The following is a 20,699-nucleotide window of genomic DNA, read 5'->3' on the forward strand; positions in this document are numbered from 1 at the left end:
GGTAGGAGCAGTTCTGTGCCAGGAGGATGAGAATGGTGACCAACATCCAGTGTCCTACCTGAGTAGGAAACTTCAAAAAGGTGAGAGACATTTGGCAACCGTGGAGAAGGAGTGTTTGGCCATAGTCTACGCGATCCAGAAGGCCAAGCCTTACATCTGGGGAAGACATTTTGTTCTGTGTACTGACCATTCACCATTGCAATGGTTAAAGACAATGAAAACCCACAATAGCAAACTTATGAGGTGGGCTTTAAACCTACAGGACTATGACTTTGAAGTGAAGGTGGTCAGAGGGTCAGTGAACTGTGTTGCTGACGCCTTATCAAGAAGACCTGAAGATTGAAGACGGCGAAAGAACATGGACTATGTGTATATAATGATGACAAAAAGTTAAATGTACCTGGTTTTGAAATTGGTTTGTATGAATAAAGGTAAATTGATGTAATGTATATGGTAAATGTTTAAAATGCCTAATTGCTATGGTTAACTTAGAGTAAGTATAAGTGAGTATAATATTGAATGTATAACTGTTGTTGTGTATTTTATACAGGTTGTTTTTTGGTGAAAAGCACGTTAGCTTTCCCCCTACAAAACAACTTATAAAGAGGGGAGGTGTTACATACAGCACTGATGTTACCTGTCTGTCATGGGTTTGGAGGGAAAGTTCCATCCTATGGGGAGTGGAAGGCGGGACATCAGGAGGAGGGGCTGTACTGTATAAATATGAGATGCTGAGAGACACTGTGAGACACTGGGTTGTGACGAAGCAGCAGCTGGGAAGAAGAAGCTGTTGTGGGAGTCTGTGTGTCAGACAGGGTACTTCTGTGTGTCAGAGTACCAACCTGATAGGTTCAGGTGTCTGTTGGTTAGCCAGAACTGATAGGTTCAGGGTCTGTGCTTCAAGTTAAGGGTTCTGGGTGAACCAAACTGTATGCTTGTATGAGTGAGAATAAGCCACGTTACTTTATCCTATTCACCTGATTGTTTATTTTTCCCTGTGTGTATTTAAAATAAACCTTATTCTTTTTATTGTTTGAAAATCCATCCCTGGTCTGTGTGACTTCTTATAGGGAATGGTTGGTGGCAGCTTAGTGTAACTGTGTGACAGATCCCAGTAGGTCTGGGTTTGTCACACCGAGATTTCCTAAGTAAAGGGCATGCAAAACTAGTCTGCCATTCTCATGATCCTTGTGCATTTTGGAACTGTGTGGCTTGCCCAAGGCCACACAGGTGGCACTTCTCTTCCAAGGAACAGTGGAGAACTGAATACCTTACCCCTGGTTCTACAGCCAGGCGGCCCATCTCACAGAGCTATCCAGCCTTCTAACAGACACACGGATCTGTATATAGCTCTGTATTTTTCCTCATCAAGAACAGAGGTATATGATAAAATAAACCATAACACTGCCTGAAAATAGCCTCAGAGTTTTTTCCAGTCCAGCTCACATCAATTGCATCAGGCAGATTGCAAGATGTTGCTGTACAGGTGACCCCTGCATGGTGCACCTGTGAAATGTTTTTTGTGTACATGTAACAATGGAACATATCAACACATCAGATGTGTTTGAGGACACACATATCACATAGCTGAACATTATGGGAAGACAGGAAAAGCCATGGCTAAACATTTTCAAAAAAGCTCACTGACAAAAATGAAATACTCTTTAGGCTCTAACGTTCTGTCGTTCGAACATTTCTCACACTCGATGGGGTTCAATAAGGCTTGAAGAAGAAACTACAGTACATTTGATCTGGAAGGATTTAAACTATTTTTTTGTTTAGGATTCAATATGGGATGGTTATTATGGATGCAGTGGTTTCAGAAGTGGGCAAACTCCAGAGGTGAAGATGCCACATTACAAACTAGAAGCTGTAACAATCCACCAAAATCAGAATAAAAGAAACAACAACAAAATATATGGAAAGAAGCCGGTTTTGCCACTTGTGGAGAATTACAGGAATGGCAATAAACCTTTTCTGTTTTGCAAACAAAGTGATAGCCACAAAAAATGACTTTGCTGACCACATTACTTCCATCTCTGTTCTGTACAGGTGTGTATTGTCTATCCTGGTTAACAACAACTTGCAAAAGTATTTTTCAATCTGCTCTCAGTCTATCACAGAGAAATATTTGAGAGCGATCCTGAGATGCACTGCATGCAAGGCTTCAGCTTTCCGACTGAACCAAAAGTCCCCCTCAGTAATGATGCTGTCACAAGCATCCAGATCCGGGTTTCTGCATTAAAGCCCTGAGAATTCGGGGAACTTTAGTCTAAGAGCACAAAGCAGAATACCTCTAGACACTGTACAAATGCTGATATATTTTCAACCCGCTCACAGATTCTCTCCCACACATTATCATTCACACCTCTGTTCTCTCAGCATTAATGCAGAACAAATAAATGCTTTCAGGCTGTCAAATCTCCAGCACTGAACAAAAAAGAAGGTTTGGATCTGAAAAGGCTGCGGGCCTCTTCTTACAGTTTTAAAGCAAACATCACAAGTTATCTGAGGCTAATGGGGAAATAGGAAAATTCTCAGCTACACACACACCTCCGTTATGTTCAGTTTGAAATTTCTTCTTTCCAAGACGGCCCCCAGGTTTCCTGATAGTGGTAAAAAATGCAAGAGACAATGTGATCATATCGGTACAGTACACTTTCCTCTCACTAACCGCATCTGCCCCCCCTTTCCTCCATCAGTATTGCTCTGTCCCTCTACCACTGTGCTCTCCTCTTTCTGCCTCCCTCCCCTACATAGTGCACAAGGCTTTCACTACCAAAGGAGTCCCCCAGCAGTCTGTGTACAGATACAATCCTGCCCACCTGACTGCCATAAATTAAGCCAGAGTGGTCCAACCTCTGGCATAAATTCCCCTTTGGAGGTACCTGATCAGGTAAAAGGGCAAGACCAATGTAGCCAAACTGACCCTCTCATGCCATAGCCATTCCAGTTGCTGGCAGACTTCTGGAATCGGCAGCTGTTCCCCAAACAAGCGGGATCTGGATGTGATCAACAAGCATTCCGACTTCTTCCATGGGAACTAAGAAAGAGAACCACATGACATAGTGCCCAGGCGTGTCCTTGGTACACCCACATTGGCGTGTCAGAGCACAGAGTAACAATTAATTTTTGGTATTGCACTGTTGCAACCTCAGGCATCGACATCAACATCAGGATTTTACAGACACCAGAAGCTTGAGTAATAGCTCTGACTGTGTCAGTAAACAATACTGGATGGTATCACACAATTTGCTTCCACCAGCTATCAAACTGTCCACAAAGCACAGAAAGAGACAGTATAAGATGCAAGGTGGCCCAGTAATAGCAAGAAATTAGCCCCCCACAACACGGTAAGGCTGGAATGCAGCAAAAGGATAGAGCAGCAGCTTAGAAGAGCGTGCAGTTTTAGTGCCGGCGCAAAGACACCCTATCTGAACAGTAAATCAGAAGAAAAACTATCAATTTGCTGTCACTAGACCATGTTTTCCACTAGAAATACCAGAATCTTAGCAGACATGGTTGCCCCATCATTACCCTGGTGAACTTGTCAGCTGTAATAAAATCACAATGAAGTAGCTGTTAGCACTGACGTCCTTTTGCAAAAAAAAAAAAGGATAAAAATAAAAGAACCTAACTTGCTTTCCTTTTGCTTTTTATACTGTATCTGACAGGCATGGCATATGCTGGGTAACACGGCCAATTAACATAGGTTTTTCTTCTCTCTCTCATTCCATTTTTTTTTTAGAGCTGCCAACTTTTTTGTATTTTTCAGAAAACTTAACACGCAGAATAAACATGAGTCAGAAATTGTAGCATAGCTTCTCAAGTCTGATCAGTGCACATGCTAGCTGGAGAATTATAGAAGACACCCAGTGTGAGCACAGGGGATGGTTCTTTAGTGTATACAATAACAACAGGTGACTCTTCCCACGAGTGATGGGAATTTTGGAGGTGTGTTTTTTTAAAACTACAACTCCCAGAATTCCCCCAGGCAGAATTCTGGAAGACGCAGTGAAACATATTAATTTACAAAAGCAGTTTCCATTATCTACAGATGGGCCTCCATTGCCATTATTGAATTTTCAAGAAGAAAACTGCCGCATTGGTGACCGAGAGTGACAAGGCTCTATGGGAATGTAAATGGGTGAGATTGGGCACTCAGGAAGGGTTTACTTCCATATCCCATTGTCCCTCCATGGGTCTGTTAAGGATATCTGCCAGGCACAGGGTGGATTTCTTCTGTTGGACATTACCCCAGTGTGAACTCTTCTCTAGCCCCAAGAGACTGTGTGGACCAAAAGGGGCCGGAAAACAAAGAAGGGAGTGAACAACCCACCAGGAGTAGGATCAAAAGAAAGTAAAGGAGAAAATCAGGGCAATTAGCAAAGAAGAGGAGAAGGAAAGCAAAGCAGAAGACTGGGCTGATGCCCCAGAGTGGAGTGGGGAGGATTCTGACTCCACATTATATGTGGCCTAAGCAGCATCCTTTGGGCCCCTTCTTCCCCTATTCTTTGCTTAAAGGACTGATAACTGAGAACCCTAAAGAAACAGACAAGGCTGAGGCCAGACCAAGGGTCCCAAGGGTCACACCTGAGAGCAAGAGAAAGGACTCCGGATGGGTAAAAAGAACGAATGACCCACTGTGCCATATGCATCAGGGGAAACAATTTAAGCACCTTGGGCAACGAACTAAGGACATCCAGGAAGGGAAACTAATGGTTTAGAAACCTTGACTCTTTGTTGGGCAGTATGGGTGCATGTTGTAGTGACAATGACTCTACCTCACCCGTCTACAAGTGACTCAGTGGACTAGAGCTGATCTCCCTATAGAAAATGGGGTGACATGAACCATATAGTGGTGAAGAGATATATAGTGGTATCTCGCAAGACGAATGCCTCGGGCAACGAAAAACTCACAAGGCAAAAGCGTCTTGCGAGTTTTTTAGGTGTCTCGCAAGACAAAGATATTTTCGTCTTGCGAGACACGTTTTCCCATAGGAATGCATTGTATTTTAATTAATGCATTCCTATGGGCAGAAAAACTCTGAAAAAGTCACTTACCGGATAGGTAAACAGTCCAGCATAAACTTTGCTGGTTGTTAACTATTGCTTCTTAGACTCCGTCACGATGATGAATGATAGTCCTTGTCCCTTCATATAAGGCATACCCGTTCATAAAGGGCTTGCAAAAGAATAGTTCTCAACAGAGCCTAATGGGGAGCAAGACTACCCTTCCCATAAACACTTGTGATTAACTGGGTGTTATATGATCATCTCCCCACCTTGGGTTTCCCAAGGGAAACAGGATGATCATGGACTAATCGTCAACTCTGGCGAGGCTTCTTTTCATCTTGCCCAAGGCAAAATTCAACATTGGCATATTCCAGATATTAAGACTACAGCTCCAAATATCACACCTTGTAGATGATGAGAATTATAATTAAACAACACTTAGGGGGTGGAAACACTACAATAGACTGTCATCTGTTCAGCTAGGAAGAAGTCCAGGCAGATCAAAGACAGGGAATTCAATGAAAGAAAGCTCCTCTGAGCTTTTTTTACAATTCACAACACAATAGAAAACAAGATAAATGAACTGCTGGAGGAATGACAGGCACATTCATCTAATTCAAAGTCAATAAATCCAGGAGACCTGCTGGCTGATCATTAGATTACTGGACACCTACCGGACTTTGTTCCAAAAAGCCCAGGAAGGAATTAAATGCTAGCAGAAACAGAACAGCCAGGCACTGATAGAAATTTTAGAGACAAATACAGCACACAGTGTGTCCTAATATAAATTCAGCTGTGCTCTTCCTGGCAGCACCATAACTAGTAGGATGATGCTGGGGCAAGACACAGGGTAAGCTAGTCAATATCAATGATTCATTACCAGTGGGGCATCCGAGATGTCATGGGGAGCATGTGCCGTTTCAAAAAGCTTATCCAATGTGCCCAGAACCCAAATGTTTGCAGCAAAAAACGCAACCCCAATACTCCCATGCTGATAACAACTGAAGCACATAATGTATATTTTATGCATGTTTTTAGAAAGTGAAGATCAAAAGAAACATTTTGTTTCCTAATTCAAAAAATGCTGGGATTTCTTTTTAGCTGTCATCTTTCAAAGGGCAAATAAAATTGATGGGGAAGAGGCTTGATGAAGCAACATATTTTGTGCTTATCAAAAAAAAAAAAAAAAAAAACAGAGAAAATATAGTTGAAATTACGAACTAAGAAACTCTGCACCAGGCATTATGGGGAAGACTCCAAGAGGTGCTGTTTTCTTGAGACAACTCTGATTTTTGTGTGTGCAGTATTTAATTCTCAGAGGTCAGTAAGACTGTGTGCAGAATGAGCTTGCTCACACTGAGATCATGGGGTTGGAACATATACCGCTGATCTCATTCTGCCTCCATCCTAGCTCTGTAAATACTTTGTTCCCCCCATCTTATGCATAAAAACATGCTGCATCAAAAATATCATCCTATTCTGCAAATTATAAACTAAGCAACTCTCTACAGTACACACACACACACACAGACACACGCACACACATATCCACAGTATTTCAGTCTGGTTAGAACAAAATGGCACAGCTGCTAAATTGCAATGAACATTCATCCATTCATTGAAATGTGTTCTGAATGCTCCATCTGTCAGGGTGCTCGTCTACTTTTGAGCTGAAAAGACAAGAGCATTTCCAAAATTTTAGAATGTAAGCCAAGAATAATCAACCTGATGCCCCTCGGTTGTGTTGGAACATAATTCTTATTAGCCCCAACCAACAACTTGGGGAGGTGAGGTCCAAAAATAGGGAGGATTTGCTAGTTTGCCCACCTCTGTCATATGCTAACAAAATAAGCAACATCAATTGGTAATTACTAATCTGTTATATTTGATATCTTCTTTAAGGAACTCTGGATTGAATGCTTAGGCCATATTCCCACTGCATTACCACAGAGTTTATTTATACTGCACATTTACAGCACTATGAAACAGATTTAAATGTCATGGCTTCATTCTACAGAACCTTGGAAGTTGTAGTTTGCCAAGTTACTTGAATTCTCAGCTAGAGAGCTCTCGTACACTGCCATGGATTACAGCAGTGGTAGAATTTTGAATACCACAGTACCCAGACACCAAAACACGCAAAGGTTCTTGCTAAACTCATGCCACCAAACTACAGATCCCAGGTTTCCATAGAATGGAGCCAGGAGACTGAATGTTATACCGTATAACAGTGTAGTGTACAAGCATCCTGTGAAGTAACTAAAGGTGGGAATGATTTAGCTTAGACTAGCCTTGCTAACTTTATGTAGAACACCAATGTCTACCCATACACTATTTGCTACAAACCCATAAACTACCTGCTGCACCATATAGCCTTTGACATCATCCCATCTTATGCCCACCACTGAAAGGAACAAGACCTCCAGCATATCATTTTGATTATTTTTCAATCAGGCAAGTTTCCACACTGGCCTGTCTGCTGAAGGGCCACTCCACAAGAGCCTGAGGACACACTCTGACATGCATATAAGGCACTCTGAAGGTAGAACACAAGCCAACAGGTCCCAGTAGCACCTGTACATCCTTGAAGAGTGATGGACAAACTATCCTTCAAGGAGACGTGATGACAGTTCCTGATTTTCAGCTTGTAACTCCTGGATTTTCCTGGACAGTCTGAAGGCCAATGAATCAATACAGGTGGGTGATGTAGTAATTTTACTAGTAATAACCACTACTACTTCCCAAAATACACAAATTGTCAATCTACACAGGCAAATTATTGTATTTTTCTGTATGTAAAACTATACTTTTGTCTAAAATCTGTAGACTAAAAAATGAGGGTCGTCTTATACACGGAAGTAAGCTGAGGAGAGAACAAAAAGAAGTGGAGGGGAAAGCAGGGATCAAAGTGATCCTGCAGGGCTTTGATCCCTTTCCCCTTGCACTTGCTAAGCCCCACTTAGATTTCTTAATTTTGGATTAGAAAAGTGGGGGGCATCTTATACATGGGGGCGTCTTATACATGGAAAAATACGGTATTTTGCACTGATTTGTAAAAAAAAACATTCCCAAGCTGCACCCCACCCAGGTTGCTTCCTATCCATGATTTTTTTTAAAATCTCAAAACAACCTCCTTTTTCATGCTGCAGAAACTCAAAGAGTCTTATGCATCTTTCTTGTTTGTCTATAAATCCACACAAAACTCTTGGCTGTTGCTACAAAGAGCAATTTACACCAACTGTACCGACTCATTCCAAGCAAGGGCTGATAAGACGTGTTTCCTTTTCCACTGAGCACCACCTTGACTTTTGGCCAGCATCCTTAAATGTAAATACATCCCATTCTATCTCAAATTATATGAAGGATACAAACAGCTCCACAGCTGAGTCCAGAAACCAGCACTAGCGCAATCACCTGTCTCTTCACTTAAAGTTTCACTTAAACCACAGCTTAGAAACTAGTTGGGTTACAGCTCCCAGAATCTCCCAGCCCACATGGCCAGTGGTGTGCTGGCTGAAGGATCCCAAAAATTGCAATCTAGAGTTTTCGAACTCTGTCTGAGATGATATTTACATAGGGATGTGGGCCCTATTTATATCGATAGTTACTGAATCACAGCCTCTTTAAATCCCATGGATGTTTCTCTCCTATTGTTCCAGGGTGGATTTAACTTAAACCAAACTGATTCCAATCAAGATTTAAATTTTGAAAAATCAGATCTTTTTGAAGATTTAAATCAAAAACTTGATTTTTTTAAATTTAAATTGTGATTTAAATCAACTTAAAAAAAAAAAACGATTTTTATCCATCCTGAATTATTCTTTGACAAGAAAGAATCACATGGACGAGAGGTGCAACAGAAAATGTTGCAATCCAGGTCTGCAACATGCATCCTGGAACAGACAGCTTCCGCAGATGTGCTTTCCATCAGGACAGAGACCTTGCTAGGTTGGGCACTGCGCCTCTTCTGCCAAGTGCGTAACCTCGTTTAGATTTAGAATATTCCTCAGAAGTCTTGGTGTGTCATCAAGATTCCATATCAGCTGTACAGGGACTGCTCAGCTGAAAAGAAAAATCAGAAAGCAAACTTCCTTTCTTTCCAGCGATGGCTGCATATATACTACTGCTAATAAACTAATTAAATACTAATAATTAGGAAAAGTTGGCCTTGCAGGTGTCTTGGTTTACAACTCCATCAGCTTCCATCGGACATGGCCACTATTAACAGACTCCAAACGTTGTACTCCAAAACACCTGCAAGGCCAAATGTTCACCCTTTCTACAATAACCCTGCATTGTGTTCACACTAACTTTCCTGGAAAGACAATCTGAACATTGGTGGCACCATCACTGTAGGTTACAGAGGATGTAAATGTTACCCGCCAGAACACCTGGGACTTCAGCTTCCCTGACTACTGTCCATAACTCTGGGGTTGATGGGAACTGAAGTAGAAAATATCTGGAGGGCAAAAAGATTGAGAGCCGCTGCCTTCGTTGACAAATTTTACAGACTGACATGCCACTTCTTCTTCCATAAATCCTTCTCCTCTCAATGGGCAGTTAAAGGGACTAATCTTAGGAAGTCAGATTTGGCTTAAAGACCTCAGGTTACTGACCTCTAGCTAGTAAAAACAAGCCAGAAGCAAACATTTCAGGGCATCCGAGAGGATATGTGATGGGTTGGCTCTTCAAAGACAAGAAGGCTGAGCCTCCTGACTACAGCACAAAAGGCTCTTACACAATTTAAAAGCTAGAACTTTTATCTACTGTGACTTTTTTTTTAAATGGCTAGTAATGAACACAGGAGCACTTGTATGCTGCAGCAGCTAAAGGTTCTGTCAAAGATCACATGTCAGCAGGAGCAATCTTTGCCCAAGAGATTGTAAAATAAAGAGCTGATTAGACAACTTTCTCAAGGAAAAGGATTGAGAGACAAGTGCCAACTATTCGAATCCAATCTCCTCTTGAAGATCAATCCCATGCCTGTGCCCAGAATCAGGAAAATGTTGCATAGACTGATAGCAATTTATCAAAGTTACAACCATCCCATTTTAGGAACCTTCCAAAAATGGTGAAAACATTACTAATAATTGAAACGTTTAAACAATGGCATCTAACCTACCAAACTGCCTGATCAGTTAAACAGTGCAATTCTCCCTCTATCTATTCAGCAGCAAACACCATTCAATGCAACAGGATTTACTCCCTGCTAATCGTGTTTCTAACGAGAATCCTGTAGAGATACACAACGAATTAAGCCTTACTACTGGGCTTACCTTCAGACTCAGAATTTTACTGTAACAGGAATCATCCCATCATTGTTTGAGTTCCAGAAATGCTTTCTGTTCTTTCCTTTGACATGGCACCTACTTACACCTTGTGTTCTTCTCTGTGTTGTTATCCACAGATTTGAAAAACACCAAGCAAACCAAGATATTAACTGCTAATAACCAATGTATTTTTATCTAGTTCTTCTAGAAGTGCTCCATGATCCAGGAGTTCCACACAATTGCAGGGTCTCCAACCGTTATCTCTGGCATTTTCTGGCTCAATACAGCTAAAGTTTTCCCACCACCTACTCTGTATCTAGACACGAACATACACATTCAGCAAGAGACTGAAAAATGGAGCAGATGCTAACAACTATGTCTCCATCACTTGCGCCAGGAGGGGAGTACAAACATGGAGGAAAGGAACTGACAACAAGGAAGACGAACAGTGAAATCGTATATACATCTACACAGAAAGGACCAATGCAGTGGACCAGACTCCAAGTTAAGTTGGTGTATGTGATCGCAGCCAATAATAATTGTGTACTGTAGATTAAATTCAGACTGACAGTGACCCTTTCCAGGGTTTTCTAAGTAGAGAATACACAGAAGTGTTTTACCATCCCCTTCTTTGTAGGCCATCCTGGGACTGTGCAACTTTTCCAAGGGTACACAAGCTGGGTCTTCCCCTGGTAGACACACTGGGGAATTGAACTCCACGGCCAGATACCTAAACCACTGAGCTAGCCGGCCAGCTAAATAAAGGCTACCAAAATACCTGCCAGGCAAAGGGCCTATAGCTCAGCAACTGAGGACATGCCAGACATCTAGGTGGAAAAAAAAAAGAAAATTGCTGCCTGAACCTCTGAAGACCAGACGGAACAATGGTGGAACTCAACAGAAGGACGGTTCCTATGTATCGAATGGGTAAAGAAAGATACCCACTCCTTGTCCCTAGGCTCACACTTAAAAACCTGCGGCTTTTCTGTTTCCAGCCTCTCCACTGTCTATTCCTGCCTGCCTGCCTACTGTGCAATTTGCCAAGAAGGAACTTTAAAAACTCAGAGATTCTTCACAGTCAACCAAAGCCAGATTCACAGAGCTACCCCATATATGTGCATGTGTGTGCGTATACGTGCATGTGCATGTTTTAGCAAAAGCTTAAACTGGAGTAGGGAGGCTAAGGATTTCTACTTTACATCCTCTCACCTCCAGTCTGCCTATGGCCATCCCCAGATTCCAGCCACCCACAATAACAACAACAACAAAACTGAATTTCAGAACGAATCCGTCACTTGGAAAGGTGGGTGGAGGCGTCAGCTGCTGAGCATCTGTAAAGGTAAATAAATAAATGTGTCCAGAGTTCCTGTGTTCACATCCAGGTGACCACAGATCTACATTCCACACACAAAAAACACACACTTTCTAAATTCAAATGGCAAATTCATTTGTAATGAAAGATTATGAAAAGCAATGAACTATCCCCCCCCCATAAGTATGTTTGTATGTACAGCATTTTAAGTCCTTCTCAGAAGAACACACTCACACTTCATTTATGTGTGTTGTCTTATTCATGTATATATTTATCAATTTATATATTGTATGTGTATGTTTATATATACAGACAAACACAGAGAGACATAAACACATACTTATACACACACATATATATATATATTAAAGGGAGAGTGAAAGAAAAAATTAACTTGCCATATCCTTTCCATGCTTCATTCTATCTACTTAATGGAAGAGAGATGAACTTTTAGAGAAGAGAATGTAAAAACATGCAGCACATTTCCATGGATGTCTGCCAAGCTACATACTATCCGATAAGACAACAGGCATCAATATTGTGCATTATTATTATTTTTTTATATTCAAAGAGCAAGGGGATGGGGGGAAAAAGAGAATGTTTTGATTCCCCCCCCCCAGGCATCTCCTTTGCCTCTGCAAATAAAACAAATTCCACTCACCTTTTAACTCTCTCCCCCCCCCTTCCCTCCTTCTCTCCCTCCCAGTACACCTTCTTAAGCCCCTGGCTTTGTAAGGAAGCAGAACCTGTTATTTACAAAAGGCTATCTATCAGCCACTCTCCCTGCCTTTCATCTCCCCGGCCTCGCCCGGTCCTGGCAATCGATTCCCCCCCCTCCCCGCTGCCGCCGCCCGCTTCTCCCGACGGTCACGCTCGCCAGGCGCACGGTGCAAGCTGGGGAACCCCAGTTTGGAGTTCGTGGGGGTTTTTTTTGGAGGGGGGGCGCCCGAGAACTTCCAAATGGAAAACCCACGCTTTGGTCGCCTCCCTCCTTCCAAGCAGCTTTGTTTATTACCAGGGACCACCACCACCACCACCCCGATCCCCCCCCCCAATAAAAGGTTGGACAATCTGAAGCTGCCAGCCAAGCCACGGAGATGGATTCCATCGGATCGGACCGGGGGGGGGGAGCATCCTGGGGAGGATGCACCTTAAATCCAAGCCACGGAAAGGGGTCCTCCACCACCACCGCCGCCCCCCCCGAGCGACCCCCCCCCCCAGCCAGCCACGCCCCGCTTCCCAAATCCGGACTTACTTCTTCTTCCGAAAGTCCATAGACCGGCTCCACTGCCCCAGTCGCCATGGATCCGGAGGCGGCAAATCCCTCGGGGAGGAGGGCAGCAAAAGACGCCGGAGGAGAAGCTGGTGTGTGGGGGGGGTGTCGGGCCGGGAGGGGGAGGAATTCCCCAAGCAAGGAACGAGCGATGCACCGGCAAAGGGGGGGGGGAGAAGGAAAACGGGGAGGGGGGTGAAGACCCTCCTTCTGTCTCTGCCTCTTCAAGCAACTGAGGGCCCCCCCAGGAGCAAAGAGCAAAACCCAGGTGAGGAAGTCAACCGGTCTTCCCTTTCCTTTCCACCCCGCAGAGAGGAAGAAGAAGAGCGGCGTGCAAACGGAGGTGGGGGGGGGAAATAGGGAAGCCCGCGGCAGGCACCGAGGTGGCGGTGGTGGTTTCCCTTTCCTTTGCGAGGCACCTGGAAGAAAAAGGCACTCGCCCAGCCGCAGCCCGAGCGCGGGGATTCGAACTCGCAGCCTCGAGGTTCCTCCCGCCTCTCGCCGCCCAGCACCAGGATCCGTCGCGCTTCGGTCCCGCCAGCCAGCCAGCCAGCCCGCTCGCCTGCCTGCCCTGCCGCGCGCACAAACCCCCCGCGAGCGCTCCCGGGCTCACAACACTGGAGAAGGGAGAGGCGCGGCCGAACGCCCCCCCCTCCCTCCACTCGCGGAGGCGGGACCGAAGCTGGACGAGCCCAATCCAAAGCTCTCCCAATAATAGGAGGCGGCGCCTCCAGGAACGGCTAGGTTAGGTTGAGGCTGAGTTAGGGGCTGCATCTGGCGCTCGAAAGGAAAATACAGGCGCTCTCTCTCTATTGTGGGGTGGAAAGGGTGGGTTTACAGATCGGAAGCCAAGAGATGCATTTCTAGGTTTTTAACCCTTTGGTAGGATGGTAGCGTTTAATGCTGTTTTGTTGCAATCACACATAGCTGCAAAATCTTTTATCAACCTTCATATTGGTGCTCTTAAGAGGCGCTTAAAAATTGGTTCTTTTTGCTCTTTCTTTTTAAAGCATTGCTTTTGCTCTTGCTGAATTCTTCACCTGAAACACATGCGCAAAGAGAGTTTTTTTTTCCATTCCTACACACAACCATTAGCCTTGCCGGTTAAGGTTCTCCATGTACACGAACTCCAGAGGAGAAGGCGCCCCTCAATGGTTCAGATGGGGAATCACTGTTGTAATTATAGAGAAGAGGGAAAATTCACACGTAAACATTTCAGAAATTTTTAGTAATTATTAATAAAAGGAATAAAGCAAAAGGAGGAGAAGAAAAATCTGGAATGAATAACAGATGAAAATATATAGCATCTGGCTTTGCAGGAAGTGTTTACATGAATTTATCAGTTTAGGAAATCTTTGTTAGTTTGGTTTAAAATCTGCCCTTGTTGCCTCCAGGGCTGCAGTGTTTGGGTTAGAAACAAAGGAGTGTTGTTTTAAACACAAACAAGTGTGGCTTTCAAGTATTTGTTTTTTGATTCATTAAAGCAATTTTATTCACAAAGTTCATTGGGCCAACAAACCCTTTTATTTTGGACATAGGCTTAGTATGTGGCAGTTTACATTGTATGGTAAAGGTTCCCCTTGACATTTAGTCCAGTCGTGTCCAACTCTAGGGCGCGTGGTGCTCATCCCCGTTTCCAAGCCATAGAGCCAGCATTTGTCCATAGATAGTTTCCGTGGTCACATGGCCAGCGCAACTAGACACGTAACGGCGCCGTTGCCTTCCCACCAAGGTGGTCCCTATTTATCTACTTGCATTTTTTACATGCTTTCGAACTGCTAGGTTGGCAGGAGCTGGGACAAGCGACAGGAGTTCACTCCTTAATGTGGATTTGATCCTGCGACTCCTGGTCTTCTGACCTTGCCGCACAGAGGCTTCTGCGGTTGAACCAGCAGTGCCACCACATTGTAAACGCATTCACTAATTATTAATTTTCAACAGTCTTATTTCCCTAATTTTGTTCTTTTTCTAGGTTTAACTATACAAGTTTTATAGAGAAGAGGGAGGTACACACAGTGGCATTTCATGGAAACTAAACTCTGTGCCTCACTCTGAGTCATATCACAAGTGTATCCAGTTCATTATTATCTGCACTGCCTGTGGACCACATGTGGCCTCCTGAGGCCATCTTACTCTCACTCACACACACTCACACTCACTGTCACACACACTGTGCCACTGAAATTTGGTGGCAAACTAGGAATTTCCCTTGCCATAAATTCAGAAAATCTATTTTGAAAAGTTTGTTCTGAAATTTGCAACCAAAACTCATTGGCAAGCCACACAAAAAAAACATTTAAAGGAAACCGTAATCCGCTTAACCGAAAGCAGTATTTCCATTTTGCTCCCGAATTTTGATAACATCAGTTTTGGGGGCAAATTTGGGCCAGCACAGCAGTCGTAGTATAGATGCAGCCCACAGTGTTTTCCACAGGAAATTGTGCCCCGTATTCGCTGGAGTCAGTTATGCCTAATTTATACCAACTAGCATCAGCTTTTAGATTTTCAGAGAATTTTTCTGAGCCTTACCTTAGGATGCTAAGGATTTAACTCTAGACCTGCATGAGAAACCTGTGCTTTATCAGCTAGCTATGGCCCTTCCCTGTTTGTAAAATTCCCTTTTGCTTCAGATTGCCGGAGGCTGGGCCAACTCTTGCAAGTGGGGGGTGGCTGTTCAGCGAGCTGCAGCCAGAAGTGTGTGAGGTATGGTCACCAAATGACACACCCCCCCCAAGAGATGAGGTCTTACACCAGGAGCCTGAGGCTGCAAATGGGGCACCTCATACAAAGATTCCCAAAGAGAGAAGAATCTGTTTGAAGTCTGGACTATCTATATTCCTTGTAAAATGAATATAGTTTTACTTTTACTGAGTACTTTGAAGAAACATCTTACCCCATTGATTAAATTTTCATCAGATTTCCAGGACTAAATTAGAAATACCCTGTTTCCCTGAAAATAAGACCTAACCTGAAAATAAGCCCTAGTATGATTTTTCAGGATGCTCCTCATATAAGCCCCTAGTTAAATGAAACCCTGCCCTCCAGCATTGTGCAACGACCAGAAAAAGATGACATGATGGTATATGAATAAATGTAGATTGTTGTACGTGGAAAAAAATGAAGCAGCCCCTGAAAATAAGCCCTAATGCATTTTTGGAGCAAAAATTAATATAAGACCATGTCTTATTTTGGGGGGAAACACGGTACTTCTGTGATCAGATCTAGTCCACAGAACATCTTTTCTAAATCTTTCTGCCATGAGCACCTTAAAAAGAATTATTTGCCCATTTGATAAGGCTCATCAGAGTACAATATTCTTTATACGTGAGAGCTGCAACAGAATTTTGCAGTGTAGAAGGTTCCTGTTCTAGGTTCCAACCAAGTAGCAATGCTCTTTTCTAGGATATTACCCTCGGCTGCACCTCCCGTTCTTTCCTCTTCTTAACAATCAGTTAGCATTCTATAGTCACGGCACATGTTCAGTGTTCGCTGGTCTGTTCCCTTTAATTTCTTTTCTAAATGTTGTTTGTATTTCTGCATGCTATGTGGTTCTTCCTCAACCTTCTAATAGCTCTGGCTTGTACACAGATGCTGCTGCTTTGCAACCTTTAGATCTACTCTCAGAATAAGTCGGCTAGGAGAATTTAAGGTAAGGATATTCCATACTAGAAAGAAAGAAATTGCATTCCCGGGCAATCCAGATTCTGATGGGAGAAAAAGTAAACAGATATGATTTATTTTATTTTACATAATTAGTTCTGGTTTTGCTCATTTGAAGCAGCAATTCTAAGTTTTAGCAGTCATAGTCAATCTCTTTTCTGGATTCGAAGGATTCAATAGGTATCACCATCAGAAGTACTTTCTCTGCCTTAAGCAGTAAAACATGCTGTTACATGCCATCAAGTCGCCACAAACTTAAAGTGACTCTGTGAATGAGTGATCGCTAAAATATCCTGTCATCATTAACAGCCCAGTTTAGCTTGGAAAACTCACAGCTGTGGCTTCCTTTATATAGTCAATCCAGCTAATATTTGGTCTTCCTCTTTTCCTGCTGCCTTCAACTTTTCTTAGCATGATTGTCTTTTCCAGCAATTCTTGTCTTCTCATGTCTTGTAGAAATGGATGTAGTGTTTGCAGTCTTTATGCTGCCTAAGTGGATAATACTGTATGTGTTGCCATCGTTTGGGGAATTAATTCAGACAGAGAGTTGAAGAAATAGTTCAGGCAAGGAAATCCTGTGGAAAGAGTCTCACATATCCCCAGGCAGCCACCCTGACACAGCCACCCTGCCACCTCCTGGAATTCCACTGAAGTACTGTACAGCAGGGGCCAGGAGAGGGTACTGTAGTCTCCAAATAGGGAAGACCTGGAACATTTATTTTGATGACTACAACTCCCAGAATCCTCAGTCAAAAAGAAACCTTTCCAAGGTCTCAGTTAGGCCTGTGTGAAAATAGATGCCCACATTTTTCAGTGATGTTTGGGCAAGGGGGGGGGTAGTTAGTTACATAGCCTGTGAGGTAAAGCACCATCACCCTCATACACTTAAGGCAGGGGCCAACAAATACAGTTCTTACCCGCAAAACCCTGGCTGGCATAGCAAATACGAAATGCAATTAAATTGTTATGATTGATATTTCATATTGGTAGGTGAAAGGAAGGAGTATAGGGTTGATCGCACAAATTCCTTTAGGCATGTGAAATAGTATTAAACAATACTTTTTGTGCGTGCAAAGAAGCAGAACGTGGAAAAGTTCCTTTTTTAGATTACAGTTCCCGGAATCCTCAAACCAAAATGGGTGCTGCCTGTGCATACTAAGAGTTATAGTCGAGTCTTCTTCTCCACATTCATTATTTAAGCCTAATGTAAGGAGGTGAAGGTGATCTTTCCCTTGTTTTGATCAATACACTTCTTTTGCTTCAATGTTGGCACTTAAAATGCTCTCTTTTAAGGCCGGTGAAAGGTTAATTGGGCTCTACCAATAGTTTGGTTGATTTACTGTTGACATCACAAGGTGTCTATTTGTTTCAGCAGGAGTAACAACAACTCTTGCCCTTCTCGCTTAGGCTACTGAGATGGATGAAGACTGGTGGTGAGGATGGAAATAGTTCATTTTTGTGTGTCTGGGCTGCAGCCTCAGTTCTGGTACTGAAAAAGCATTCCTGAGATGAGCATTTAATCACAGGTGTACTTGTTCCTTGATTAACCCCATTATACACAAACACACACCATTGAAATTCACATCCAGATCTGTCTTGAGGGAACTCTTGGGTCCTGATTTTGGGAAACAGAGGGAACAGGATAAGAGGGGGGGAAGTCTCAGTGTGTGTTGGAAAAGTGTGTTGTGTACTATTGATGTAACCTATTAAATATGTTCACCTTTTTTTTGAAAAAGAATGAACTTCATTAAATCTTCTTTGGGTTTAATCTATTTCCATTCAATTAACAACAGCAGTAACACCTTATTTGCATACCACGTCTCTGCAGATGTGCCCAAAGCAGCTCATAATATATCAGATGAACAGCAATAAATATGACAAAGGAATAGCTCCAAGGCCCCTAGTGTTAATAAATAACAAATTAGAAGACCGATCCACATAGCCTTCTATCAAGCAGCCACACATATACCAACCTAATAGGGCTTCTTAAAACTAAATGGACAAGAGGATAAAATAAGAAATAATAACATAGTATGGGAAAAGCCAAATAGATCTCCATTACAGCCAAACAGCATGATATTCTCTATGCTCAGAGTTTAGAAGTGTTAAATTTTAGGGCTATGATTCCCCATGCTGGCCAGGGGACTTGGGGAGTTCTTGTCCAAAAAGTAGTGTTTCTGATCCCTGACACACCTTGGTGGGTAGACTGGCTTCATCCCATTTCTCACCTGCATATTCTCTCCCTGACTCATCAGGTTATGTCAATTCACAGAAGTTGTAGACCTCACCAGGAATGGCATGGAGGCTGGTAGACAGAGATACCTTAAGAAGCCAAGAGCCATTTAGTAAAAAGTGAGCCTTTTCCACATCATTCTTGGCTGTGGATGATGCAATCTAAGTGTCCGTGAAGCACTGGAGACTAGATCATAGGGGCAAACAGGCCATTGGCCCATCTCCGGTTTAGGCTACTGTCAGCCAGTCATCCCTGTCTGCCTCCTTGCCAGTGTCAGAATAAGATGCCTTTGGAAGGCAGATACCCCTTAGCAGAGGCGGAGGATCAGGTTGATACTCCCTGCTTCCAAATCCCAAGCGTCACACTAGGGGAACTGGGGAGAGAATGAAAACTCCTACGAACAAGTAAATGAGATGCCCAGCCTTGAAACCAGGCACAAAGGAAGCAAAAATTGGTAAGAATATTTCTAATTTTGTAGCAGGGTGTGTTTTTCTACTTGGCTGGCTACGTGCCCACCATGGACAATGTGCCTTCCACCCCACCAGCCATAATGGACAGTCATTGCTATTCCTGTGATGGGAGCAATTAGAACAAACTTTAGATTAAAACAAAGGTCAGCACATTTTTAGAGGAAGTGCTCCCTCAAGGGGAGAAAGATATTTGTGTTTCATAGTATGTGAGTTTCCTTGCCTGTGTGTCACACATTTAGCATGCTTTGTTTTGTGATTGATCATTGGAAAGTAAACACAGGCTTAATTTGCAAATCTCATTGCTGAGAGCTTATCAAATCCTTTGTAGAGGGGGAAATAGGTGAATTTTAAGGAATGTACTGTACATTGCTTTAGGAACTAGTTTGACTTTGGGCACTGGAAGCAACTAAGGAGGCCAACTGTCTCCTTGAAAACTGCATGTAGGATCAACGGGCTTTACCTGTTTGGGTTTTTGTCTACATTTTGCATTCACTTGTAATCGGTGCAACTGTTTTGATCCATGCCACAAGAACCCAGTTTCGTGCACTAGAAGCAGGAGTCATGAATCACTCATTCATGACTAATTTTTTTATTTTAAAATATAAATAAAATAAAATAAATAATAAATTGCCCCAAAATACTTTGCAATACAATGGAGATAGCTCAGAGCAATGCGTTTCTGAGAACGTTCATTCTCCTCCAGCTATTATAAGGACCACGGTTAGAAGCAATAGGAATACTGTAGCTGAGTGGGGTAAGATACGACATCATAATCTGAGAGGCCTGGCACTTCCATCGCATGAGCTCCAGGTCCACTGTATCACTGGACATTTGTAAATTAGCTGTGAATACGTTGAAATATTGCAACATTTTCCATAAAGACTTGGGAGAGCTGCATACAAAGCACATCAGAGCTGGGTAAGAGGTACCTCCCTTCAACAGTCTCCCCGAAGATAACAATTTATTAGTTGCATTTATATCCCAGCTTCCCTCCAGTGAGCTTGTGCTTATCCTCACAACAGCCTTGTGATGTAGGTCCAACTTCAGAGTGTGATTGGCCAAGAGTCACCCAGTGACTGGTGATCAGAGTCCATATCTCTTGAGTCTGTCTGCTGTCTATTATTTGTAGAAGTGGAATGGATATACTGTAATACTATGAGCAGCGTATGAAAGCTGCAGCTATTATTTCTTAGTTGCTCATGCTTACATGGCATCTTTGTCTTTGATTTGGGAGAAAGAGGACATCTGAATCAACAAGCCGACCAATCTGCATTCCCTTTTGTGGTTACTATCACTTTTACCATCATCTGCTGACAAAGCAACTTCCATGTTTGTTTGTGTTTTTTGCACATTTACTGTGTGGGTTTTTTAAAAAAAAACACATGAAGGGCAAAGGTACCAGATCTTCAGAGAAAGGAGGAGAATCAAAGCACTGCTGGTATCTGTTTCGAAGTGTTGCGTTCTT

The 20,699-nt window shown here is 42.9% G+C and overlaps 1 protein-coding gene across 4 annotated transcripts in view; it reads right to left on the minus strand.

The window, feature by feature from the left end:
* NEDD4L (NEDD4 like E3 ubiquitin protein ligase) overlaps positions 1-13,486 on the minus strand; it is a 322,144-nt gene extending 308,658 nt beyond the window's left edge. For 2 of the 4 annotated variants that reach the window (XM_078385189.1, XM_072992884.2), the window contains exon 1: positions 12,854-13,486. In XM_078385189.1, the coding sequence (XP_078241315.1) occupies positions 12,854-12,901 (48 nt within the window). In that variant the 5' untranslated portion in view covers positions 12,902-13,486. The remainder of the gene's footprint in view (positions 1-12,853) is intronic. The other 2 variants (XM_072992886.2, XM_072992885.2) reach the window with 1 other exon arrangement.
* Between the last annotated feature and the right edge of the window lie 7,213 nt (positions 13,487-20,699).

The sequence above is a fragment of the Pogona vitticeps genome, chromosome 2 (genome assembly GCF_051106095.1).
Source record: "Pogona vitticeps strain Pit_001003342236 chromosome 2, PviZW2.1, whole genome shotgun sequence".
NCBI classification, from domain to species: domain Eukaryota; kingdom Metazoa; phylum Chordata; class Lepidosauria; order Squamata; family Agamidae; genus Pogona; species Pogona vitticeps.